The sequence below is a fragment of the Indicator indicator genome, chromosome 19, assembly GCF_027791375.1.
Source record: "Indicator indicator isolate 239-I01 chromosome 19, UM_Iind_1.1, whole genome shotgun sequence".
NCBI classification, from domain to species: Eukaryota; Metazoa; Chordata; class Aves; order Piciformes; family Indicatoridae; genus Indicator; species Indicator indicator.
In genome coordinates this window covers 3,301,263-3,328,886 of record NC_072028.1, presented here as the reverse complement: position 1 = coordinate 3,328,886, position 27,624 = coordinate 3,301,263, and the positions used below count along the sequence as shown (strand labels likewise).

The 27,624-nt window shown below is 41.0% G+C and overlaps 1 protein-coding gene across 1 annotated transcript in view; it reads right to left on the bottom strand.

The window, feature by feature from the left end:
- Positions 1-6,298: 6,298 nt before the first annotated feature.
- ADAMTS18 (ADAM metallopeptidase with thrombospondin type 1 motif 18) overlaps positions 6,299-27,624 on the bottom strand; it is a 75,672-nt gene continuing 54,346 nt past the window's right edge. Inside the window, exons 17-23 of the mRNA XM_054389619.1 lie at positions 20,953-21,094; positions 19,320-19,446; positions 14,715-14,919; positions 12,369-12,560; positions 11,810-12,022; positions 10,252-10,399; positions 6,299-6,414 (exon numbers count right to left, since the gene is read on the bottom strand). Of these exons, the coding sequence (XP_054245594.1) occupies positions 6,299-6,414; positions 10,252-10,399; positions 11,810-12,022; positions 12,369-12,560; positions 14,715-14,919; positions 19,320-19,446; positions 20,953-21,094 (1,143 nt within the window). The remainder of the gene's footprint in view (positions 6,415-10,251; positions 10,400-11,809; positions 12,023-12,368; positions 12,561-14,714; positions 14,920-19,319; positions 19,447-20,952; positions 21,095-27,624) is intronic.

Sequence of the window (27,624 nt, the reverse complement as noted above, 5' to 3'; positions counted from 1 at the left end):
CATGTCTGAGGTGATGATCTTTCTGCTGACAGACTAGAAATTAAGTGTTCTGATCCAGTTAAAATATTTTCTGTCAAAGGAGTGTGCTGAACAGCTAAAGGAAGTTCTTTGAAAATTAAAATTTCTTTAAAGGTGTTGGGCAGTAGAATAACATTTTGTGGAGGGTGAAATTACGATATGTATATTGAATCTTATTTAGGTCCTGCAGATAAATGGTGGCATATCATTAATACAATGAGTAATCTTTGAGCACTTTCTGCAGGGTTTATATATTTTTATCATTTGGGGGTGGGGGTGGGGGAATCAGTGAGATTACCTGTTTGGATATTAAAAATATGCCTAGAAAGCTTATTCTGTCTTTTTCAATCAAAAGTTCAACTTCAGCTATTAAAAGCCCCCAAAATGAAAGCCACAAAATACTTTATTTAGTAGCTTCTGGAAATCTTTTTTTGGCAGTGGTCCATTCTGAGGAAACAGAGACTTCGATTACTCTTTACTTGCTCACTAGGATGTACAGTGTGGAAATGTGATTTCTAGTGCTCCAGAGAGCACTGTGCACCAGAATGGCTTTTCCTGTGAGATGAGCCATAACTGCATCCAGAGAAAACACTAGTGGCATTTTCTCTCTTCTTTCCTTATGGAAGGATAACTCTGTGTTCAGGTGCACCCCTCTGCTTGAGCCCTGCAGGGATCCTGAGCGTCATTGCAGCGTCCTGCAGTGCCTGAGGTGAGGACTCAGCATGGCTGCAGTATGTTACCATGCTAGAAGCATGACAGTTGGTCAGAAAGCACATTATACATAGGATTAAGTATTCTGTACCAGAACAGCTCTTGAATTCTGTAGATATCCTGAATCTCTTCAAATGTAGTCTGAATAGAGCTTATTGAGGGTTAGTATTTCCATGGAAGCACAGGAGTGTTGGCAGGGGATTCCTGCTTTGGGGAGAATGCCTTCAGTTTCTATTAGACAGACCTAATCCAGGTATTACAGTGATAAGAGAAGGTGAAGATCCCAAAGAGGGAATTCTTGTGTGTTTTTTCTCTGAAATCTCTTTGCTTCCAATAGGTAAGAACTTTGAGTAAACATTTCCACTAGAAACCTTTTCATACTGTTTTTTGAATGTTTGTGTCAGCTCTCCTATGTTATTATGAAAGGATTAGTGAACATTATCAGAACAGAACATAATAAATTAATACCTGGCAGCTCAAGTCACCTAAGGGATGCAAAAGGTCTATCTCAAGTTGCAGTGTTAAGGCTGAAATATGCAGTGATTTAATGGCTATAAAGCAAACCTGGAAGTTAGAGCTTAGCTGAAGGTTCCTGTCTCTATTGGCAGAATCCAGAAGTTAAAATGAATTCTGTTCATTATTGAGCATTTCTTATTATTGAAATATTTAGTAGTTTGAAGTATAGGTCCCATGATGCTTTTCTTCAGGGAGCTTAAGGAAACCTGGTTGTGATGTTACTGCACTGCATTGTAAATTGAGAAATTCAAGTTTTGTGTCTAGTTCAATCCTGCTGGGATGCAAGCTGTTTCTGTCCCCCGTATCTCCCATGGAAAATGAGTGCACCACCTACCTTAGCCCAGCCTGGTGTGTGTTGGTTGTTAGAAGGCAAGCTCCTGGGGCCAGAGCGTGCTTCTCTTTACCTGTACCCAGGGTAGAGGCAGTGACTTCCCATGGGCAATGCAACACAGAAACTCTAAAGAGCAACCTGCTCGTGCACCACTTGCGGTGCAAGTCTGAGTCAACACATCCCTGCTACTGCTCTGTCACTGCCTGTGGTTGTGGGAAGCATGTGTTAGTTGTAAGCTGCAAGGTGAACAACTCCAGAATGTGATACCCCTTGAAAGACACATTCCAGCACAGCCTGGGCCTGGGTTTGCTCTGAGGAGCAGGAGATGAAGAATACCTGTGCTTAGTGGTGAACTGTGTGCAGGAAGTAGCCAGGAAGGTCAGTTTGATTTGGCTGGTGCTCATACATCGTGGCTGGGGAGGAATGTAAGGGACTTTGTAGCAGCAGCAGCATCTCCTTATTTCAAAGCATTCTGATGGAAAGAGCACTTAACTGCCTTGTCAGAAGTTCACATCTCTCTAGTCCCTGGTAACTGCAGTTTACACAGACTCGCAGGATTTAATACATAGTATTACAAATAACAGCAATACTGGAATGAGTCACACCTACTGCTTTCTTCTTGTGGTAGCTTGGTTAGGACGCAGCATTGAGCACACCTCACTTGATTCATTCCACTCTATCCCAGCTTCCCTACTGCTTTTCCCTTCTACTCTCCTCTCAGACCTCAGCAATGCTCAGTGTTTGCTTTCGAAATAGAGTCAAGATAAAGTTCCTCAGTGCTGCTTTTTGAGATCTTATCTGCATGGAGCTGCCTTTGAAATGTTCTGCAGTGTCCAGACAGTGAGCCACAAGCAACACTTTTTCTGCTAATCACAATGAGCTCCCTGTTAACATGTTCTTTGCCTATTATTTCTTGTTGCACCCTCGGTAAGCCTTTCATGACATGTGTATACAGTGTTGTACACAATGGGATCCTCGTGACTCAGCAGGGTTGGACTTCCATTGCAATGGAAATAATTTCTTGTATTGATGCTTTTGAATAGGATTTGCTGAAAAATAAAGGAAATATGGGATATGGCTCATGTTACTGTAAAACCACATGCAGTGAAATGTTCTTCTGTCTCCAACATTTCATGTCTTCTGGGCATCCAAGACAGTTGAGTTTGATTTACACAATCAAGCCATTCATTAAATATCTGTTTGAGTTTCAGGCAGATGCATCCTTTACCTGAGTGATGAAATCTGACTACAGGAAATAGAGCTGCTCCTTTGTGAAAAGACCCCATTCTGCTTTATAAAGAGAGCCTTGCAGCAATATACTTCTAGAAAACTGCCAAGCTTTGTATATCAAATATCATTGTAAGGGCTCAGCAATAAAGCAGTTGTGGACTTGGGGTTGATCCAACCACACACTAGCACATCTTTATGCAATATTTCCTCTTTCAACATCCATCTCCAACACTGTAATTCACTGACAACCGTCAGTTCATTTTAATTCCAGAATTCTAGCCCAGAACACAAAGCATTTTAGTGTCTGAACTCTGGTGTGGGCATAGTCATTATTTAAATCACTAGTCCAAATCATGGTTGAAAGAGCCCTTGCTGGGAATCCTTCAGAAGCTGGCTAATGTATTGTTTGCTACCACTTACAGTATAATCTAGTAAGTCATGTTCAGTATTTTCTATCACACTGCTCTTTGGGGCTTGCTGTTGTCAGAGAACTCAGTGGTAGTGAATGAAGGGGAAAGTGGCAAATGTATGTTAAAGAATATATATGAAATGATCAGTGAATTGATGGAGTCCCTGCTAGGGCTTGGCTTGGAAACTCCTTAGCTCAGTCATTTTAAGAAAAAATAAGTATCACCTGGGCAGCTGGGAGTGGCTGCCCTAATGCTGTGTTGAGTAAGGCTTCTTACCTAGCAAACCACCTTCCTGATAAGTACATGCAGAGAATCATGCTGGTTCTGTGACACACAGGTGTCTGCTGTCTTGATGAGAGAAGCAATAGGTCAGTTTTGTCTTGCACACGGAGGGCAGACAGATTTTTGTGTATTTTAACTTTTGTGTTGTTATGAAAATAAGCCTATGGGATTATGTCCCTTTTGCCTTTTCGTGCCTGAAATGGGCACAACCCAGGCCAGCTGCTTCAATGGTAGGGTGGCTATTCAAAGGAGAAACATCTTCTGCTCTTAAAAGGCAACTACAATATATTCACTCCATTGAATAAGCAGTCCTGCATTCCTCACTTGCCAGTATAATGGGACCTTCACAAGTAGAGAAGTTTCACATGACCTTAGCACATATGGCTGACTTTGAGTGCCTGAAAGGAATGACCTCCCATTCATCATAATGGCTTGTTAACACTCACATCCACTGTGCCAGGGGTCCTCACCAATATTAACCCATACCAGACCTGGCAGAGAGGTCACACACAGCTGTGGTGGCTACATTTCCACTCCCCCAAACAGGAGGCTTTTCTTTTGGGCAGCTTTTGTCACTACCCCTCCACCGAACTGGCACAGGCTGAGAGTCACATACAGCAGCCAGCAAAGCAGCACAAGAAAAGAGGATAATGTTTTAATAAAAGATACTATGGGACAACAACCACGAGTGCAAATGAATGCTTTCACCACTTCTGTTACTTGGTATTTACTTATAGCCTCCATATTTTATTCATGAATTTTACAATTCCAAATATAATGAAACAGTTAGAGTACTTTATTACAAAGCTTATAAAATAATTAAATATTACACTTATAGTTTTTGCCTTTTTTACACCATAATTCATACTTTGTGACACTACCATTTTTTTTCCCTCAGTTGTCACTTAAGGAAGTGAGCAAAGAAATATAAAGGAAAAGCTATGCATTAATAAATTAATTATTTTACATAAAATAATAAAAAGGACACAATTATAAAAAAAACAAAACAAAACCCCCTTGTAGTTTTCCTAGAAAAAGCCCAAAAAAAAAAGTTATAATTACATGATGTCCAATGTCAAGACAGAGCAATGTAGGCTGAGATATGTTTCAAATCATCATTTCTTAAAGTATCACAGAATTCATGGTTTTCATTTCAACTGCTGCAGAAGGAACTGCTAATTTAAGTGACCACTGTCTGGCATTAGTGCTGAGCTGGCTAATCCTAGGCTGAAAGGATACTTTAAAAAAAACAGTAGGACTGAACTACATTCAGCAAAACAAGTTGTGGGATGGGGTGGAATTAGATAAATATGGCCCTCATAGGCACTGCCCAGAAAATTACAGCAGAACACAGCTCTGTCTCAGGGTGGGTTTGGCAGCTGGGCTGAGTATACTTTCAATGCAGAAACTTGGAAAATGGGGAGGTCTTGGGTTGCCCCTCCCTGGAGGTGTTCAAGGCCAGCTTGGATGAGGCCTTGAGCAACCTTGTTTAATTGGTGTCCCTGCCCATGGCAGGGGGGCTGGAATTGGATGATCTTCAAGGTCCCTTCCAACCTAATCTATGACTCTATTTGATGTGTAGTGTCACTGAAGAGCTCAGCCTGACTGATTACAAATACCATTATGGTTACATTTGCGTCATTTGCTGGTGGAATCTGAACTAAACAAAATTGTTAGGAAAATATATAAAAATAGAATTGACTTTTATTTGGTTAGAGTAAGTCCTCCACTTCTTCATTTTTTTTTCATATAAACTGTGTGAATAAATAACTATTTAGAGAGGTTTAGTATGAATTAATGGACTGTAATATTCTCGTTAGTCCCTTTGGGTAAGAGATGAATCAAAATTTGCAGAGATTTGAGATTAAAAGGAAGACATTCTTCAGTATCTTGGCATTCCAAGGACCTAGCTTCGGAAAAAGACCTAAAATATCAAGTTTAATTTTTAAAATTACATATCTAATGAGCTTAGAAAGTTGAAAACATCATCATTGAGCTGAATAATTGTGAGTTCCTTGAGGAAATGCTATTTTACTTGTAGCACAGCAATATTAAAACTCCAAATACTCTAATGCTGCATATTTCTAGGAATACATTTCAAGTTACTAGTTAACCACCTCTGAGTTTTTACACAAAGCAGAAAATGAGTTCTTCGAAAGGATAAAAACATAGCACGATGCCAAACTTGCTTTTCCAGCAGCAAGTCTAACAGAGAAGCACCATTTATCTTTGTAGTGCACTAGTTACCTCCTGTGGTCACACGAGTGATGCCGCCTTCTCCGGACGGCAGGCACCTGAAGGTCTTCCTGTGAAGGTGGCAGTGAGCAGCTTCCTTACCCTGGGCTGAGAGTATCATAAGAACAGAAAAGAAAAACACTTCTGGTGGTGAGATCTGTCCTGCTGCCATGCTGTAACCTTCCTCCTTGAGCTCCCAATTTCTTTTGCTTTGCATTCTGGTAAATTAGCCAGAAAAGGCTTCATTTCCTTAATTTCTTCCTCAAAACATAAGACAGTGCAAAATGACACCTTAAAGAAAGAACTGCCCCTCGTGTCTCCGTGTTCAAGTGAGCCATAGTACCCTGTGCTTTAGTGAGGTCAGCAGATAAAGGAAAAAAAGAAAGAAACGTTCCTTTTTCATCATCTATCCAACCATTACTGTACCTCAGACACTCCCTCAGAGAAAAGGTCTCCTCCATCAGTGGTTTATGTGGCACCATGTCTTGCTTCAAAACAAAGTTAATTCCAACATAAATTGAAGAGGAGAATCCCGTCGCTGAAGGGTTCAGATAACATGCTGCTATCAGTTCTTCTTCGTGCATGATTTACAACACTGCTTGCCATAAAATTTGTGGTTACAGACACCGTGCTGGGGTACCAGATGACACCAAGTGAAGAAATCCACACAAGAAGGATCATCTGAAGAAGAGAAATCCAAGCAATGCGCTAAGACTGTGTTTTAGCAAGTTTGCAAGTCAGGCAATAGTCATATTAAAAACAGGATGGGTGACTCCACTCAAGAAGAACCATGAACTAGCTTTCATCTCAAAAATGCTAACTTCTTTTTTTAATTTGCTAAGAGATATTTAATTTGTTAACTTATGGAACTAACATAATCAGAGGGTCAGAAGCTAAGGGAATGAAAAAGTTTAGAGCACACTTAGAAGTTCAGGAATACATGAGGCAGTTCCACTGTAGAGGATAAAAAAGGCATCTGTATTTTCAGCTCTAATGACAAGTAATTATCCTAAAGCCAGGTCCTTTACAAATGAGCCTGCTCCACGCTTGGTGCCTATTGCTTGTTGCCATCAGCACCACATGCAGTTTACCTGCACCTCAGAGGAGTGTCAGCTTTGAGTGTGTGTCCATGTACACAAGAAATGCATGGAAATCTGAGTACATGGATTCTACTCTGCACAAAGTGCTCCACTTCATGTTCCAGCACTTTCTAGAGGGACTTATTTTGCACCATTTGACCGTGCAGGGAGCTTAAGAAATCTCTCCTTAGACTCTTTAGTTAACTGGCATGAATCAGGAATTTGACTATGCCACATTGGTGAAATCTTAATTAACTGCAATGGGAAGAGAGACAGGCTGACAATGATGAGCTCTGAAAGCCAAGCATTTAATTACAAACACAAATAGACCTGAATTTTCAATTCGTATTTGATTTCATTTAAATTTACGTACAGATCATTTATACACACAGCCCAGTTACTTCAAAAACATTTCATAGCTTCTCCTTTCTCCAGTTTTGCAGTGGCTGCTTCATGTTTCTTTAAAAGAGCTGAGTGATGATTCACAGGGATGATTTATAAAGAAATTCACCATGTCTGAGAGAGCAGCAAGACACTTAAATGAGGTTTAGCAAAATTTATAGCTAAACTGAAATCTCCTGTGAGCATGGGAAGAGTTTCCATTTGCCTCTCAGAACTACTGTTTACATGGTCAATAAAAGGAATTTACAAGGAGACAGTGAAGAAAAATCTAGCCACTGTTGTCTGCATTCTCAGATCAGTTAAGCTGAGTCACAGAAGATAAATGCTCCCTCACACAGCACAGACAACTTCCTCATGTTCTGGGGGCCAGGAGTCATCTCCATCTCTCTCTCTAGGAATCTCTGCTGATTAGTCATTACTTCACCTTTTTATCACCCTCAAATTTATTTAAATGAACAAGAAATTAATTTAAGATGCCATTTTATTCCTCATTTTTTTACAACATAAGCCTGTCTGTAAACAAAGGCTTATTACATAAAGAACATGCTGTCCATGAATGAACAGTTATCCAGGAAGAGTCTCCTTCACTGGAGACACTCAAAACCCACCTGGCTGTGTTCCTGCATGACCTGCTCTAGGCAGCCCTGCTTTGGCAGAGACATTGGACTCACTGCTCTTTTGAGGTCCCTTCCAATCCCTAACATTCTGTGAAGCTGGACTCCAAGCTGCAGCCTTCCCGCTCCACAGCATTGCCTTTCTATTCTGAGATGAGTGCCAGCAGGGATACAACTAGGAGTTCAGCACCAGCTTTTGTCTTTCTTCACTTACTGGTCATCAGACAGAATTTGCTGCTGGAAGGACCCAAAGCAGACAACAGACGAAAAACACGCACAGCATAAAGTTAGGAAAGCCAGTCTAAGCCAGGGAGAAGCTCTCCTGCCATGGAAGGGTAAAGTTTGGTTGGACTTGATGGTCTTGCAGGTCTTTCCTAACTGAAACACTTACTTTATTCTGTGATGATTACAGACTGACCCCTCCCATTTCCTCCTTTCTTAGGGAAAACGTTTTGTGGTAACTTAAATCTGCATTACAGCTGAGCAAGGAGACTAATCCCATGTGTGGGTTTATGTACACCCTTGTGCTGCTTCTCCACAGGCCATGGTTTCAAACTAGAGAAAATTTAGACTGGATGTTAGGAAGAAGTTCTTTATCATGAGGGTGGTGGAACACTGCAACAGGTTGCCTAGGGAGGTGGCTGAGGCCCCATCCCTGCAGATGTTCAAGATGAGGCCTGAAAAGGCTCTTGCCAACCTGATCTAGTGGAGGATCACTGCAGGGGTGTTGGACTAGATAACCTTTGGAGGTCCCTTCCAACCCGAACCATTCTATAATATTTCAAAAATGCTTACTTACTTTAAAAAAAAAGAAATCTGCAGAGCACTGAGGAGGCAATGTCAAGAAATCTTTGTGCCCTTTGGAAGATTGGAGTGCAATGCTAACGTTGCACAAGTATGGCCCAAAGCTCTGCTCTTGGGACCTAATCCAAAGACTGTTGGAATGAACACAGAGTCCCAGGAACTTCAATGGATGTGGATCAGGCTGTGGGTTCCTTACTTGTGTTTACTCAAGTATTTGTATGTGTTTAAATTTTCATTTGTTTAAGCAGTTGGATTTCCTAGGAGTTACGGTGACCGTAACTGCATCTAACAGGGGCATGGAAGTGACCCAGTTAGGCATGGAAAGTGTGCAAACTCTTCCTGAAACATTAATTTCTTGACTGTGATCACTGAGCTGGAGCTGCATGGCTGATAATAGAGACTGATTTGCTTCAGTGTGATTCCAGCACAGCTGGTTCCCTCTCTTTTTGCTGGTTTAGACAGAAAGTTAGAGAGCAGTGAAGAGATAATTGATCTCTGGAGCCTGACGACCCAGTTATAATAAAGGGGAAAGGGCTCCTGCAGATGTGGGGAGAGAGGGAGAAACAGGCCAGTGCCCAAATTAATAACAGACATTACTCCAGACATGAAATATAGCACGGGTGAAAGAAAAGTGCTTGCTATATCGTGACAGAAAAGGATGCAATACAGAAACTCCAGAGTACAGCACGGCTTTTTAGGAAGGTTAATTTGGTGTGTTAGGAACATTTAGTTATAAAAACAGCAGAACTATTTACTTATCCCTTTTAGGACCATTTCAGCTATATATCCTTGCTTGGATTCAGGTCTCCTGATAGATCAGTTTGATACATGTCTTGAGTGGATGAAGCAGAGTGGTCTGTTAACACATGACTGAGTTTTACAGGGTTTCTGTGCGCAGTGTATGCCAGGAATCTGTACAGAGGAGGGGTGGTTGGCTAATGTCAATTTACAAGATGCAAGGCCAGAGCTTGACCTTTGATCTCAACTCTGTTGCCACCTTTCTCTTGCAGTCTGGCCTAGGTTTTATAGAGGTTACTTTCAGCTCACAGTTTTAAAATGGTAACGTGACAGCATATGGGATTCATGTTTAGAGTGCTTTAGCGTACCTAGATAGTTAGCATTATATGGGACCAACCTGGGCCTCATGAGCTTTACTCCTGCAGTTAAGGAGGAGTCACAAACTGTAAGCAGCCTGTAAACAAACCAATGGGATGGGGCTAATTCACTCGCTCTGTCTGTGGTGGTTCTGAAGTTAGTATTTTTCATCATAAAACAGTATCAGCATAGGATGCTTCTATGTCAATAAACAAGATGATATAATGATGCAGCTTAGCACCACATGGTATACTTTTTTGACATACTTTAAAAACCCAAACATATCCCTGTTTTTTTTTTTTTTATGTCAGTTTTTCTCTCAGGCCTGCTGTAAGATGGCTCCCTTTCGGAAGAGAGACCTCTAGTATCAAAGAGTAACTGAAGCTGCAAAGTCTGGGAAAAAATAATTTGAAATAACATGCCAAATACTAATCTTCAGTGAGTGTAAGTGTAAAAGGTGATTTTTACTGGATACAGAGGTCTAAGCAACCAACTCTGCTGCTGCATTTGAGGCCGAGTTTTACCTCTTTTCACAGGGACTGGGCAGAAGTTGGTGTTGCAGGCTCTCAGGACTGCTGGCTTCTGATGCGGCAAGCACCCTGCAGCTGGTCTTCCCTGGCGCAGGCACTGAACGCTCCGGGTCTGCACTCCCCCTCCACAGGTCACTGTACACTGTAGAGAAGAAAAAAGGTAAAGCTACCTTTCATTATAGACTGTCTGAGAGCCCACCAAAGCCAAAGGAGTAAGTCACAAGGGCTTTGGATTAGCCTTTCAAAGCGAGAGAGGTCAGGCTTGGATGTGTGGTTATTCAGCAAGCTCCATCAGGACCAATTTCTCAAAGGCGTGTATCTGTCCTGCCTTCCAAACCCTGGTTATTTAAGGACTCAGCTGAGTATCTGGTTCCTTACTTAGACATCGAGACAGAAACTGAAAACCTGTTCTTGATTGTCTGCACTGATTTCTTTTGAACTCTGAGCCTCTGGACCCAATGCTGCTGTCTGAGCAGAGATAAAACTCCCACTGGAACCATAGTTGTAGCAGTATCTGGGGAAAACCACTATGCATTTGGAGGAAGATCTATGAAGTATTTTTAAATGAGTAAGCCTTTTACTTGTATGTGTTTGATGAAAAGTTGTCTTTAAGATAAATGTGATCATTTTCATCTGATTACAATTGTCAGGCATACATTGTTTTATGTAAATGTTATTAAATGAGTCTGTGTCTCATTGATAAGTGACTCATAAAGTAGATAAGTTCCAGAAATACAGAAGCTTGTTTGCAAGAATGTAGAAACAAATGCAGACTGATCCCGTAATTAATCATACCATTTAGGGAATTCCAGGCAATCTGTAGGGATGCTCAAATACATTGTGCCTATAGATATGTAATAGTTCAGCCACAGTGCAGTCTGAAGAAGACTGAGAACAAAGTGTTGGAAAAAGTGTGGAATGTAGTGCCTCTCAAGCACGAAGAACATTTTTAGGTGACATTCTGTGGTTTCAGGACAAAGAAATGAGCTGCACCAAGTACATGATGGATGTGGACCAGCTGCATCATGTTTCAGTGGCTGAGTGGTGTGACCTTCGGGGAATGGCTATGTGCAGGGAACGCCTGTGAACTGTAAGTACTGGAGATATCTCCTCCATACCATCAGACATTTGACTACAGCACAATGTAAGACAGGAGCTAGCTTTAATCTGGGTAGCCTGGACTCACATTGCCATAACCCCAGTGGCCTAGTCTTCCAGCATTTTATGCTTGCCAGGTGTTTGTGCCACTCCAGCTCGCGTTCTTTCCATGTCAGATGATCCAGCAGCTTTTCTAGGTCTGGTGCTCTCTAAGCCCAGCACTGCAACCTAACCTTCTAATTACAGTAGAAACACTGTCCAAGAGTCAGCAGTCACAATACAGTTGTTTTGTTCTTTAATGCTGTGCAGTGAAAAGCACTAGGGGATGCTACTTGAGCTACCAAGCAGAGAAACTCGGTCCTTTTGTAAACTCTCTAAAAGCCAAGCCATGAAATAGTGCTGGAGACAGTGCAAGATAGGATAGGAGAGAGGAGAGAAAGTTTCTCACTCCTACCTGCTGCCAGGGTGAGGAGTACCAGCCAGACACCATGGTGTACAAGGGCTGTGATGGACAGGCTCCCTTGTTACAAGCTTCTTCCAGGTCAATGTTTGGCTTCTTGATGTTTCTGCATCTTCTCTGAGGGAAGGTGATCAATTTCCCGTGGATGCTTTTCTCACCACATTTTAGTTCTCGCTTTTGTGTACCTGGACCACAGGAGGCTGAGCACTGCAAAGGCAAAGTATACCCTCGAAATCCATAGAAACACATTGGATAATGTGCTGTGGGCAACAGGCTCCAATGATGTGAATCTACACCAGCATTATGTAACTAAACCCACAAAGCAAGCCCATGTTCTGTAATGTGCAAATTGAAATATGAATCCAGCCCAGTGGAAGTCCTGAAAAACATCAGGGCACATCTGACCACATCTGGGTGTGAAGAACTGTCTTGCCTTGAAAACCTGACTTTCAAAATGGCAGCTGAGCTTACTTTCCCCTAGATGGTTTGTGTGTGTCAGTGTTTCCAAAAGCAGCAAAGGAAATCAGCAAGCCATGTAGCTGCAGCACTTTACCTCACTCCAGGCAGATATCACCCACTGGAGACGGTCGTTTTTGGGGCAGCGTCCCAGCACACAGCTCTGCTGGGATTCAGGTTTATGGTCTCTGCTGCACATACTTTCAGGCAGGATTTTAACCTTAGGCGAACCTGTGCTTTTGCAGTAGACATCCCGTTTCTTAACACCTCTCCCACAAGTCTTGGAGCACTGTGATGGAAAGAAATATTCATTTGAACTAGAGGCAATGAAAACTGGCATTGTTTGCATTTTACAGCAGAGCGGTGTGGCCATTACAACCAAAGTAAACTTGAGATTCCAGTGGTAAATAGCTACCAATAACATCTGTTGTGTCAATTCTAAAACATTGTTCTTAGGACTTTCCTAATGTATGCTGTGAGTTCTGCAGCCCCCATATGCAGGGCAGGTAAGTAGTATCTCCCTCCTGTAGATGAGGTAAGTTGGGCCTGTGAGCAACATGCTTTCTTTCCCAGACAGCACAGTTGAAACCTGGTCCTAACATCCCATGGCAGAATTTCCCACAGCAAGATGTTCTCAGCTATTTGTTATTTTGTCCTCACCTTGGCCTAGAGGGATGAGACAGAGGCAGAAAGAACTACTCAGAGAATCTCTATGTTACTCCATCAAATGAATCTCACTATGAGACAGGATCTGATACAGACAATGGTTAAGACATTTGACTAAAGATACTTTGATTGCCAAGACTACAACTGAAGCTTAGGACAAGTCATTAGTGAATAAATACACACTGCTGGAGTGTGCTTCATAAAAAGATATTCTGTAATTTTCATGGCCTTAGCATACAACAAAATGCATGAAGGAACCATTTCTGATGAAAAGAAGAAATAAAACAGTCCTGAAACGATGCTGCCAGCTTTCTACCTTACTGCATCCTCCTCTAATTGTTAAATCACAAGTGTTTTAAGAAGATTTTGTGAAAGCAGAGGAGTATTTGCATGCTGAAAATTTGTGGGTTTAATGTTTCCCCCAAAGAAATAAAAATCTCTCCCCATTTAAAATGACTCTGATTTGTGTGGAGAGGCTGTTTATTTTGAGCTTGTGATCTGACAGCTTTCAGCTAAATCTCACAATCTTCACTACCTTGTTCAACAGGCCTGCCCACTGCATTTCAGCAGGACTTGTGAGCTTCATTTTCATGGGCTGATTTGAAAATCCCAACTTGAATTGTACACCTCCTAAAGAGGTGGAAAATGGAGGGGGTTTGAGTTTATTTTTTTGCTAGAGAAAGGGAAGTTTGAAAGTATGAATGCCTTTGAAGCCTTTGTTCTTCCTTTTTAAGTATCTGATGGTCATACCTGCTTTTTATGATCTCCTGCCACAGTAAGGTTTCCTTCATGTACACTGGAAGAAAGTTTCTTTGTCAGTGTTAAAACTTGGACTACTGAGTAGCTACTTGTCTGTCAGGGCACATTACAGAGCAATCCCTGGAGAGGCAGTCTGAGCAGCTCAGCTGGGAATGCTTAGGTCAAAATGTTCTTAAGAGTAACAGTACTAGAAGTATGCACAGAAGAAATAGATTTTTTTCAGTGAATTTAAATCTGCCTCTATTTTCACCAAACGCAGATGTGAAATGAAAATAAAATCTCTCCTTTTGCTATGTGTAGTGTCAGCTCTCCCTTAAATCCCAGATTTGCCAGCACTGCATTTATCCTTGCACTAATACGTCTTACAAGCATCAACAGTAGTGAAAGAAAGAGCAGAGCAGAGTTCTGTGTGTGTGGTTTTTAGCCAGGCTGGCTTGATGTCAGGCAGTTTGCAGGTTTGTGGAGCAGGGTGTGTGCAGGCAGGAATCTGCCCGGCGGGCTTTTTGCCCCTCCTGGCAATTAGCTGCAGCAGTACTCTACTTGTAGTGCAATAGTTACTCTAACAAAGGCAAAAGTAGAGAAGTAATCAGTGAACATGTAAATCACAAACGTATCGATTCAATGTGTGTGCATTAATATGCAACTCCAACCCCAAATGTTTCTTCATTCCCTGTCTGCCTCTCCTCTTTGAGAGAAGGTAATATTACTCTGGGAAGTAATCTCAGAGGGGGGTTAATGGTTTTGAAGGCTTCACAGAGCTTTAAGATATGAAACCAGTAAAAATGATCCATCTCTTTCTATGTGCTAGAAAGGCTACCACATGTCCACTTCTGGCAAGCCCTCCTGTCTGAGCACTTAGGAAGGCTTGATAAAATCTGTGACAATTATCTTCATGGATACAGCCACTAGCAAAGTATTCTTTTTTCACAAAGCTTGCACTATTCTTCTTTCACAGCAGACTTTTTGCCAATATTTTCATTATGCCAGCAGACAAAAATGAAAGTTTTTCTTCATTTACCTGAGACCATAGGCCAGGGCTCCATTCAGGTGGGCAGTCCTGACTATTGCACATCTGCACCTGTGTAGGAGTGCTGACAGGACACAGGGAATGGGCCACGACCTCCTCTCTTTGGAAAGCTCTTCTCTGCACACACTGAAGGAGACGACTTTGTTGCCCTCCTCCACAGGATTTGCTGCATGCACTCCATTCACCAGCTGACCAGCTTAAAGGAGAAAATGGACGTTAGAAACACAGCAGTCCAATGAGCTTTATAAACCCAATGCACAGCAGCCACGTATCAAATGGGAATTACTCAGGGTTTATCTGTTCCAGCAATCAAAACCCCCATAGTTACATAACCCATCTTCAAAGCATGGAGCACTATGCCAGGGATGAAATCTTAAGTCACACAACTAGAAAAACCAGTATTACTGCTTTGCAATTATCATCTACCAGAACCAGCTTGCCTATGAATCGGACCTGGAATCTGGAATTCCTCAGGGACTGAGAGATTCACTGCCATTGAGACTGGTGGAGTATCTAGAAGATCTAAGGGTCTGGCTACCAAATCACTATTCCTTTCAACCACATCTAAAAACCTCTTTAAAACAGGACACAAAGAATGGTAAGATGATCATTTTGTGTCACTTCAGCTGCTGAAGAGACCTCCAAAGTGCCTAACAGATCCAGGGCTCAAGGAAGCTGGACAGAGGGAGTTCGGTAAATCAATAAGATTCAGTTATTGCAAAGTTCTGCCTTTGTTGCTATGTTTTCTCTTTTACATCTCTCTCAGAAGACAGGGCAGAGGAAGAAGATTCACCTAAGCTGGCAGAAGAGAAAAGATGGCATAGCAGGGAAGGAACAGGCACAGGGCAATGAATGCTGGCATGCTGCTGTCCAGTGGTATTCATGTCAATCCTTACTGGCCTCTAGTCACAAAACAGAGCTTGCTTGCTAAAACCAGCCATTGTGTCATTAGCATAGCCAGGATTTAAATGTCCTCAGACTAATAAATTTGGCAGACAGATGATGTAGAATCTAAATACAACAGAGGAAATTTAACAAGCAAAAGCTGTTGGGTAGATCTGTACCCCAGTCACAGGCATGCCTCAGTTGTGCATCATCTCACTGAAGTTACCCAGCGTCTGAAGAATTATTGCCAATTGCTTAGGATAAGTTCAGCCTGGAAATGTCAATAGCTGCTTGCTGTTTCTGTAATTGCAACACTGAGGGGGACCCCTGCCTTTATGGAACATTTTGCAAACATACAACCAAGTGTCTTTGTCCTCGAAATCTTACAATGTGAAGTAGGAAAACAAAAGTGGAGAAACAAAGGAAGTTATGAAAGAGTAAATGATTACTCAAGTTGAAAACTCTTATTCAAAGACAGAACATTGAAATGAAACTGGAAATTTAAAAATAGCAGTTTAACAAATTTGTAAATAATTTCTGCCATAGAAGGGGTCTCATCTCAAATGAAGCCTTGGCCCATCCTGCTTCTGCAGCTTCTCACAGTGTCAGTCCTTTGGGCACTGGGATAGCTGCTTACATTCAGTTTTAATGGCAAGAAAGCTCCTCTTCTTCCTTTTTCTTTCCTTACTATGTGAAAGATGAGCAGCATCCCATTTGCCTGTCTGTTCACATCTGCCTGAAAACAAAGCTGATTTTAATTTGCAAAAAAATGTATAAAAAGCCCGTTTTGGAAAACTCCCTTTGGGAACAGAAGAAATCCTAACTCTCAGTCTAGTAACTTCAGTAACTGCCAAAAATAGTGGGAAATATTAAAAGCACTAATTTAAGGACAAAGAAATACTAATGTGAAAAGTCAGTAGTTATGTAATCCCAGAACACGTCAGAAGTTTTCTTTTTGTCTGATTTATAAATATTTGGACTGTTGCAATACAAACTTCTGCAGAGAAAAAAAAAGTTACAGTTTTATCCATTTTACAACTTTTAATTCATTTGCCTTCATGTTTTTGACAACAGTGATTGACAGAGCAACCCAAAGTGTTCATGTTAAGAGTTTATTCACTGTAAGTGCTCAGAGGGTTCCCCTCTTCACAGAGGACAGGGCAATAAACCTCCTTTAACGTCCTCTAGTAAACTGCCATTTTCCAAGACTATCTGGGCTGTGCTCCAAGAGTATCTTTCATTAGCTCAAATAACTAAATAATTATGACCAGATTTGGCAGCTCTGAAATCCAACAACAACAGTGTGCAGTACTGATGCCTTTCTATATTCTTACTGTTGGGATAGTAGTTTGCTCCTACTCAGACTAATAAGTCTTTGTTCTTATGCAGTAATTGTTCCTCACTGACCTTTGTAAGCCTGGAGCCTCTTTCATGTCACAAAACTGACAGGCTTGTATCTCATCTATTATTCACCTCCTTCCCTTGCTATTACACCTAATGTATTTGCCTTTGCTTTATTGCCTGGCAGTTGAGCACTCTTTGGATCCTCCATGGTATTTGTTAATGCTACTTTTTTATTATTATTATTTTGGCAGTCTCAGTTTTATGGCAAATACTACATGCTGTGACTTTCTGGGCAGATTCCTCAGCAGATATTCTGGCATAGTTTCACTCAGCTGAATGGCAATCTGTTAATTTTAGACATGGTCCTACATGTAGAGCCTCCACACATTAATAGATACTAAAGATTTTAAACATAACTAATTAGTGAGTTGAGTTGGTTTTCCCTAGAAGTGGCTTTGGGCTTTTATGGTTTTTCTTCTTGTACTCTTTTTAGGGTTCAGGTCATTAACTGTATTTTGCAGTAGTAAAACTAAGATTATCAGAACAAGTACAAGTCCAAGTCCAGCACCGACTGTCAGAATGTCAGAATGGATATTTGGCATTTTCAGTGATAGGTGCATCAGTGGATATTCAAACCACTTTGGAATCTCTGCTTAATAGACATGGAAATTTTGTGTGTGGTCAGTAGAAATGAATAAAATTTTGGTGAAGCTTTAGAGCATAACAACGCCACATCAAAACAAAGGTGAGCACAAACTGCTCTAAAAGACCCCTGGGAACATCACAGACAATACATTTCTGTGTACATGATACTGAGTTCATTGAATAAAAATAGTTCTGGCAGAAGATAAGTTGCATAGGAAAAGATTTGGTTTGGCTACAAAGATTACTTAGAATTGGTATTGAGAAAATCATGTGGCTAAATGCAATCAAGAGAAACTGCTGAAGCAGGAACACAGGGCTCTCTTGTCAGATGGTGCCATTATATAAACCTTATCTCCATCCTTTTGTGGTCACAGGCTGTAATTTGCATTCTGCCTACTCTTCTGTCTTTAGATTTTGCAGGGAATTCCAAACTATTACTGGACTATTTTTTAGTATGTTCAACATCCTGCAATCTATGGATTTTTAAATCAAAACAAAGCCACCACAGAACATACATCTTGTGCTTTGCCCCATCATCCTCTTCTGGACTGGGGGAGATGAGGAATGCTTCCTATTAAACTTCCTTAAATTTGCTGTTCTGTGAAGCAGGGCAGCAGGCTCAGCCAATTGCTTTTATCACTGCAGAGTAAAACCAGCAGATGACACCAGGCCTACAGTTTCCCTCCATTTCCCCTGCCTTCTGCTGCCTGGGCATTTCAGTGCATTTTCAGCTGTTTTTTTTTTCTCACTGAAACACTCTGAATGTTTTCAACATATTGCTTCAGCACATCTCCTGTTCTGGAAGTCAAAATGTTCTGTCCCACACAGTAGAGCTTTTCTGACCTTCGGTGTAAAATTAAAGTCACATTGAAGTTGCAAAGTCAGGCATCCAAAAATGAAAACCCAACAACCAGCAGAAGAAAGATGGCCAATGTGTCCATAAATCTACCATTTCTATTCTAAGCCACATAATACTGTCTTTAATTATATGAGCACACAACAGTTTCTTTTCCAAAGGACCCCTGCTACAGCTCCTATAAATCAGTGTAACTCCCTTGTTTGCAAAGGAGCTGATTTAGTTCAGCTGGATTCTAACCACTGATCTGTGTGTCAGTGTCTTCTTTTGCATCTCTTCTTAATGTCTTCTAGAAAATAAGATTGTTCACATAGGAAGTGTCTCTGTATTTATTTTTGTGGGCATCAGGAGCATTGCTGACAATTTATTTGGTTTAGATAGTCCTCTTCTTGGGTTCAGAATGCTCTGTGGGATGTTTTGTCCAAAAATTACTGATTACACTTCACAAGATTCTTTTAACCTAATCTAATATGTGGAATCTGAGTCATGGGGCCAAGCTTCCACACAGGGAGTAGCACTTTACTCAGGAAATGGTCTTATTGATTCAAGGTGAGTAAAGGTGGCAGAACAGGCCTCTAAGTAACTTAGATTTACTCAGTGTCACATAGCTAACCCCAGCATGGTGACAGAGCTGCAAGCAATCCTCAGGAGGTCCTGCTTAGCAACACTAGAAATACCTCCTCTATTGTTATCCTTGGGCAGAAGCCTACACAACAGTTTTAAACAATTACTGCTTTACCTTACAGAATAAAAGTGGATTCCTCTAGCAGGCTATACAGTCCTCTGGGCCTGCCAGAGAGGACTTCTTTCATGGTAAACTGAGTCATAAGGCACAGCCAAAAGGTGCAAAAATAAAGAGAACTTACTATGCTGGGCAGGGATTAGCATTGCAGAGCTTCATCTCGGTTAAAGGCTTCATCCTTGGGCCACACAAGGAGGAATTAACTCGTGTTCGATGATCTTCTAAACAAATGGCTTTTGCTGTAAGGTGTCCTATGGCAGCATCAGAAAAAACAATACAGTAAAATAGGTGTTTACTCAAAAAAAGTAGAGAAGAATTTTAACTCAACAAGTCCAAGCTCATCCTCGGTCCATTTCCACCAATCTGAACTAAATAAAAGCGGATTTCATTTGGCAATGCATTTTTAACATTCATTTCCTTCTCTTAACACCACTACTCTTGAAATCAGACGAACCATTTTAGCTAGAAGCACCATATTTGCTGAATCATCCCCCAGAAAAAAATTACTAATTCTCCAAATCCTAATTCCCTGCAGAAAGTAGCAGTGCTTGCTTAGAGCTCTCCTCATGCACTGGCAAACTGCAACAAAATATTCTGCTGCTTTTGACAGGAAAAAATCTTTACAGACTTCAGAATTTTGCAGGTTCCTGAACCTGAACTCTATCCGGTATCAACATCAGAACAGATCACAGAGAAGACCACAGATGCCTTAAGAGATGAAGTGATTGGATAATTTTCTATTTAATTGAGCTATGTCATTCACCTCACACAAGCTTCACTGGCACAGCAAGGCAGTTTTTGAAATAGGGTTGTTTCCATCATCTTTATATTCATGCTGCAAGCTTCATTTGTTTTACAGGGAAGGAAGAAAAATACAGTTGTCATATTTTATGCCTGCAGTGCTCCTGGTGGGTTTTCTTCCATAAATAATTTGCTGAGATGCTGCAAAGTCTGACAACAAGCTGGCAAGATATTCCTGAATTTCACCTGGGCTTTTTTTAGCCAACATAGGGGCACAGCATGGCATTTTCCTTTGTTACCCAGCCCTGTTCTTTGGTATAAAGACAAGTGCACCATACAGACTTATTTATATGGCCAAGGTTCAGTTTAAAGACCACTAAAATTTTAATTCTCAATTCTTTTCGTAGGATGCCCCACATGCTACTTTTCTGCATTCACTGACAAAACATCCAGGATTTAAAAACAATATAATAGATGGTCTGCATGAAGCAAATAACCAGAGGAATATGCTAATAAAAAAAAATACTTGAGAGAGAATTTCAAACTTTGGCCTGGCAGCACTCAAATATTTGTAATTAAACAGTGAGAAGATCATGGTGCAACAGCCAGTAAAGATCTTGATAATATTTTAGTGTTCAATTACTCTCTACAGATAAGATAAATGTTACTAATTATTTGGTATCTTTCTATGTTCCCAAATTACAACAACAACAAAACACAATTCCCACCTTGCTTCAACAGCAAGATATCAAATGCACACAGAGTGACCTAAAAAAAAAAAAAGACTGAGTCACTGTAAGTGACAAGAATTGAGGCTGGCAGGATTTTTTCCTCACTATAAAGGAAGTATGAAGCTACTTTATTTACAAGTTGTCCCACAAAAGCCCAAGGACTCAGTGTTCAGTGTAACCCCCTGTATGTACTGGCACACAGCTGCAAAATCAAAGGCAGCTGGAATGTTTGGGATATTTTAAAAAATGAAAACCAAGAGGATTAGCAATTGGGAAGTTACCTACCACCACCACAGGTAGCTGAGCACTCTGACTGCACCATCACCCAGGAGTAGCTTTGTTTTTTGACAGATGTCTTGCTTTCGTTGTTGGTTTTGGAAAATGTATATTCCCAAACGATCCCAGGATTTTTGCCTTGTAACAGGATCTGTAGAGGGGTTTGTTTAAAAAATAAAAGGGAGGGGGTACAGAAAGGGATTCTGTCATTCTGAAGGAAGATGAACTAACCATGTTACACGGATTGTATATTTATACACATCATGCTTGGGAAAGGATTTTCAGGATACCTAAGTGTTCAACAAGTTAAAAAGCATTAGAATAATTCCTAACCAGCAATGCATTTGCTTGGACTAACACCTGCAGGGCATGTAACAGAAGAGTGCAGAAATACAGAGCTCAGCATAATGCCTCTTTAAATCAGAAGGCATTTGACTAGATTGGTGAAGCAGAAATGCCTCCAGTAGATGTGCAAGCTCATCCAAAGACTTGGCAATGCAATTGTAGTCACTGCCCCTGCTCCAGCTCTCGCTGCTCTGTAGCCGCAACCAGCCCTAACCAAGTGAGTCCCTGTGCTCACTGGGAGCCAACTGGCAGGTGCTGGAGTTTGCCTGTGGCAGTGCAGTGGATGGATTGAGGATTTGGAGTGGGGGAAATTTCCTCTGTCTTTTTTCCTTGGCTGCTCATCACTATTTGATGTAAATGTTTTATAAGATTTAACAGCCCCTTCAGCTGAAGGAAAATACCTCTTCCATATAAACTTTTATTTTCACGAAGCTCTCTGACTGCTGACAGTAAAAAGTCCAACTCTGTTAAAAGAGCTGTTCCACAGTCATGCTGAAACTTGAACCTCAACTCCACAGGCATTACCGTTTGTAGAAAAAACAGGTTTCTATAATGTGTGTTCACTCTACTGTCCTTTTCTTAAGGCCAAATTGAGAGAAATATTTGATGTTCAGAATATGTATTCAGAACATGTGCTTCAGGAGAAAATAGGAAGCACTAACCCTACTAAGAACTGAGCCGTGGAAAAGTATTTCTTTAATTAAACCAATTTCTTTCCTGATTCTTGTTACACAACAGACCTCAAAATACTTTAATTTGCTTTTCTTCACTGGAAGGTCCTATGAGTTCCAAGGTATTAGCGTAGATCTCAGCACCTTAGGCAGCCAGAAACAATTTTGAGAGTAGCTTTATTTTCTGGCTAATGTACCAACAGTCAAAGTCAGATTTCCTCTGTCATGGTCCTATGAGGATTCACTTTCCCCATTTCAGTAGGTGCTCTGTGTTCCTTCAAATGCAGAGGCTGAAGTTCTATCTGGCCCTTTTGAAAATTGAGTGTCAGAAGAGGAGGAGGTTTTGTTCATACCTCAAGACCTTGTGTAAGGGTTAGCCCTCATCTCATTTCATTCTGACAATTGTCATAAAGCTGCACTATGTCAGTGGCCATAAAAGCAGTAAAGCTAGTAGACTGAACACTTGTCTTCTGAAAGTGCTCTGCTTTGTGAAAGGAGAGGCAAGAGGCAGAAAGAATGCAGCCTGAACAACAGAATTACAGAAGGCAGAGGAGAAACTGTAAGAACATAAAAGTGGCTACCAGTTTTACTCCTGTTAGACCAGTATCTTCCTGGTGCTGCAACAGAATAAATGAAATGAAGAGCAAATGATCTCAAGACGAGTTAGAACAAGACATGTTAGTATCTAGCACTTCAGCAAACAACCACACAGTGATGTAAGAACAAACCTCCAGCTGAGCGAGTGCCTCTAGGGTAAATCCTGCACCCCGGGCAACTTGGCCATACACATTTCAAGACCTTGGGCCGCAGCCCCTTCTCGTGCATTGAAGGGCAGACATACTTGTAACAGGCAAGTTCACTTCATAGTGAACTTCCTTCCCTTTCCTGGCCACCTGCCAAAGCTAGAGCCCCTTCTCACCCAGAAGACTACCAGAGCTGCATCATCTTCAGGTCTCTTACCTCTTGGACCATCCCAGCTATATAGAAAAGGGGCAATAATCAAACTCTGGAAAAGTACAGAAGACAAAACATTGCAGGACACAAACCCATACACTTCAAAGCCCCTGGCACTCAGCTGAAAAGCAGGATACAGTGTATAATGTTCAACCAAGTTTTCATCAGGAATGCAATACTATTGCAAAGTTGCAATTCTGCCAACATAATGAGCATATAAAAAGGTTTTCTACTGTATTTTCAAACATTCATTATGAAGCCCTTCCTTAACAACCCAATAACCGAAGTCTGCACATACGGCCAAGTTATCAGACCTACAAATTTGGAAAGACCTCCAGTGCTAGTCTACTTAACTGGATGCATTCCAGCATCCTTCCAGCCAACTGGCATTTGCTCCCAAATTTACAGCTGGCAAACAACCTCCTTAAACATTTCCAGTTCCTCAACAGAGCTGTTTAATGTCTACCTTTAACACACCAACCACCTGACTTCAGACACAACACTCAGCAGCTCTGACCGCAGGGCGCTGAGTTATAAAATTTACAGCTTCTAGAGTTGGAAACCCACAGACTCTATGGCTGGAACCTGCCAGGGCTGTGCTGCAGAAAAAGAGCTGTGGCTTTTGCTTAGGGCACAAAATGTTAAAACAATGGTTAAACTGAATTTTCCTAAGCAAAGGACCTTTTCCTCTTGCTGCTAATTTGATTTCAAAGCTAAACCAATACATTTTCTACACTAGCTGTCCATCTGCTCCTTTGTTTGAGGTTACATTTTCTTTCCCATGTCTATCCTTTGTTTCCTATATAATGCTGTACTTTGAGGTCCCATTTTTAAAGTCCATCAACATTGCTTTCTTATGAATGGCTTTTCAGGTGTTTTTTATTGAAAGACATGCACGTGAGCTTCCTTGCAACACACGGAATTAAAAGATACTAATTTAGACAAGACAAACTCCTCTTTCTTCCATAATATTCTGTCCAGTGTAAGTGTATAGAAAAGCATGCTAATGCCTGACATGAAATTAGCTAAAACCCAAACCCATTACCTAACGGACACTCACTAATCACTTACAGAGTGAAGCTGAGCACAGAGAAACAAGCAGGTAAAGGAGCAACTGTTGTTTCCCACCATGTCCTGCTTGTATTTCCATCTCCACTGATTCTCTATGTGCATCATTTTTGAATTCCAGCAAGCATGGCAGCTTTATTCCGAGTCTTCAAACTGCATCTACATTTCCTGGGTCACTCCCATGCTTTGTAAGGCTTTGGATATGTCTTTAGGTGGATGTAACAGAGATAAGCTATCTGCAGTGAGCCATCAATTACCCCAGAGGGGCAGAGGGAGAAGTTTGTCCCCATGAAGACTAGTGCCAGGCTGTGTTATGCTTGTGAGATCTGCAGGCTTCACCCACTGTGAGTCTACACACTGCTTAATAAATAAATTGTAACATCTAACATCCTAAGCCAGATTCTGATTTCTCTGTTCAGTTAAGATTAATTCCAAAGACTTTTATGAGTTTACTCTGATTTCAGTAGGACAAATCTAAGCATGCAATGTATGATGATTAAGGAAAACTGTGTTAAACAAGTTTTAAAACAGGACCATTGTCTTGAATGGGCAGTTATTGGGTGGGATCCTTGACAGGTTCTAACATCAGGAGCTTCAAAGGAAAGTGATAGAGCATCACTTTGGAAAGTACCAGTTGAAGAAGTTACCCATTGGTTGCTTAAGCCAAACCTTAAAACAAAAGGGGTTTTTATCCCTTCAGTATTTTTAAAGTAACTTTAAACACAACCTTAACTAAAAGCTTATGACAAACTATTGTTTCTCAGGAAAGTCCACTAAGGTCATTAAAAGTTAAAAAAAAAAATATAGAGTATCCTTGAAAGGTCCTGGATGATCTCATTTCCACTTCAGCTGTTTCAAATTTATCTGCTGTTGTTATTGTGTCTCCACTTTTTTACTCTTCACATGCTAAATGTCCAACCTTGAGGGATAGTGTCCAGTTAATCTCTCCTCACTAGAGGAGAACGCTTTTATCCGCTGGATTGAACCAACATCTGTATCCCATAAGCACATCTTAGCTCTCTTTAGCTCACTTTCTCTTTAGGGGAAATCAGCACAAATTTATCATCTAGTAGCTAATAATACATGCAATGCTTCATAACTGCAACTTGGCTTTCTCCCAATGGTAGCTAGATGATCACTAAAGTCATTCCACCTGGCCTCCTTTCTCTTTTTTCCCCCCTATTGGTAAAGAGGAAGTGATTTACTGGTTTTAATTAGACATATTCCTGCCTTGAAGCTCCCTTCGCTTTCTCTTCCCGTGAATGTCTGCCTCTTTGCAAAGCACCCTCCCCATGTTACTTACTGCTGTCAAAATAAAAGATTTTTTTAAAAATTATTATTTAACAAAGATTTCACAGTTTCTTGATCCAATATTTCATTCACCAAGTTTGAGGTAAATTTCAGTGAGGATACTGATCCTATCTCACCCTGAAAGACTACAGTGCCTTCCCAAATTGTATTTGATGTCTCAGTTCAATCAATTCTTCATCTATTTATTGATAGACTGGAAAACCAAATTATTAAACTCACCAAAATGATCAGAGAGCTGGAGCACCTCCCCTATGGGGACAGGCTGGGAGAGTTTGGGCTGTTCAGCCTGGTGAAAAGGTGGCCCTGGGGAAACCTTAGAGCAGCCTTCCAGTACCTGAAGGGGCCTACAGGAGAGCTGGGGAGGGACTTTTTACAAGGGCTTGCAGTGACAGGACACGGAGCAATGGATTTAAACTAGAGGAAGGTAGATTTAGATCGGACATTAGGAAGAAGTTTTTTTTCTATGAGGGACGTGGAACACTGGAATAGGCTGCCCAGGGAGGTGATGTAGGCCCCATCCCTGAAGACATTCAGGGTCAGGCTTGATGGGGCTCTGAGCAATCTGATCTAGTTGTGGATGTTCATGCTTACTGAAGGGGGATTGGACCAAATGACCTTCAAAGGTCCCCTCCAACCCCATGCACTCTATGATTCTATGTTTTAAAGTTAATGTATCAGTCCCAGATCACACAGTATTTTTCATCCCCACCTAGCCATTCAGTTTCTTTTGCCCTTTCAGAGTCTTTCCCATAATTCAAATGAGTCCTGGAAGGTGATTGAATATTTCATCAAATGGCTGTGACAAGTGGACCTGATATGAGTTGTGCATTGATAGAGCCCAGTGCTGGCAATGCCTCTTGTGCTCTCCCAGCTTCTTCTGGAAAGTATTTTCAGCAGTTACTGGTGCCCACTGGCAGCCCTTATTTGCAAAGCTAGATAAATGAATGATGAATTTACTGCTTGTTTCTCCTCAAGTTAAATATTTTTCAGTTAACAGCAAAACCCTGACAAGGTCTTTAAATGGAAAGTGCTGACCGAGGCTTACCTATGACCAAATGACAGATAAATGAGCTGAATATATTCAACTACATTAAAGAAAAAAACATCCAGCATGTTTCCATTTAAGATGAGACAATTACACTATAGAAACCATATTTTTAAAACCTGGTATTAATTTCTGATTGTAGGTTGTCATTTATATAACCCATTTCTGCCCCTTTGCCCACTGTCTGTTATTTCATCTAACCTGAATCTGACTATTTGGGGAATTGCCTTCTGAATCCATGATTATTTTTCATTTCAGCTTTTACTGATTTCTACAAACCCACAATCACCAAAATATCAGTAATTCTAACTTCAGAAGGATACAGATACACAAAGTCTGAAGGTCACTGGTTAGATGGTGGTTTTGTTTGGTTTTTTTTTTTACCTTCCCTCCATCTGTGAAATTAATTCCTGAACAATCCAGAAAGGGTTCTGATGAGTTCTAAAACCTCATCATGAATTTGGACTTCCAGTAGTGCTCAGGAAATACTACTAGTCTTACACATGGAATTCCACATTCATCTCTCAGTGCTCTCCTCCTCAGAAAATATTTGGCCAATATAGTTTGTATTTTTCCTTCCACAAACTAGTCAAATTACAGATTCACTGCCTTCATTGGCATGACTCCTTCCCATAATTATAGCCATAAAATATATGTAAATAGACCAAGTGTATTTATTTTTTGGTGCAATTTCTGGGTAAATAAGAAAAGCACTGTATCAGTCTTTTTTCTTGTCTTTCACCCATTTTTGAATAGTGCTTAGGACTGTGAAGTCTGATTAAATGATGCATGCTCAGCTACTGCAAAACCTGATAGAAAACCAGATGCCTAGGAACACCCTGTACAGTAAGACAGAAATACAAAACATTCTGCTGAACTGCAAGGCTGAACTTGTGAGAAGCAAGACATGAAGGAATTTTATGAATTTTTTTTTCTTATTTGGGTTTCCTCCTTCTCTCAATACATGCTTCAGATGTCTCTTTCAAGAAAATGTTTTAGAGAACGACTGCATTTCAAAGGCAGTGATTGCCTTGAGCATAGACCTGCCAGACCTGTCTGGACCCATACCTGGAGAGCACTGGTCCCATCCCCTCCTGTGGATCTTGCTCAGGGGACGTGCATAACCTGAACAGTTCTGGAAGTGTGCAGGCTGATTTGCATTCAGAAGCACAGTCAAAAACCTGGACTGTTTGAGTCACCACCCATATGTCTAGCAGAACTACGACTACAAAACTAAACAGGCACAAGATGTGTTAATCTGTCTTTCAGATCGCTGTGGAAAGGCAT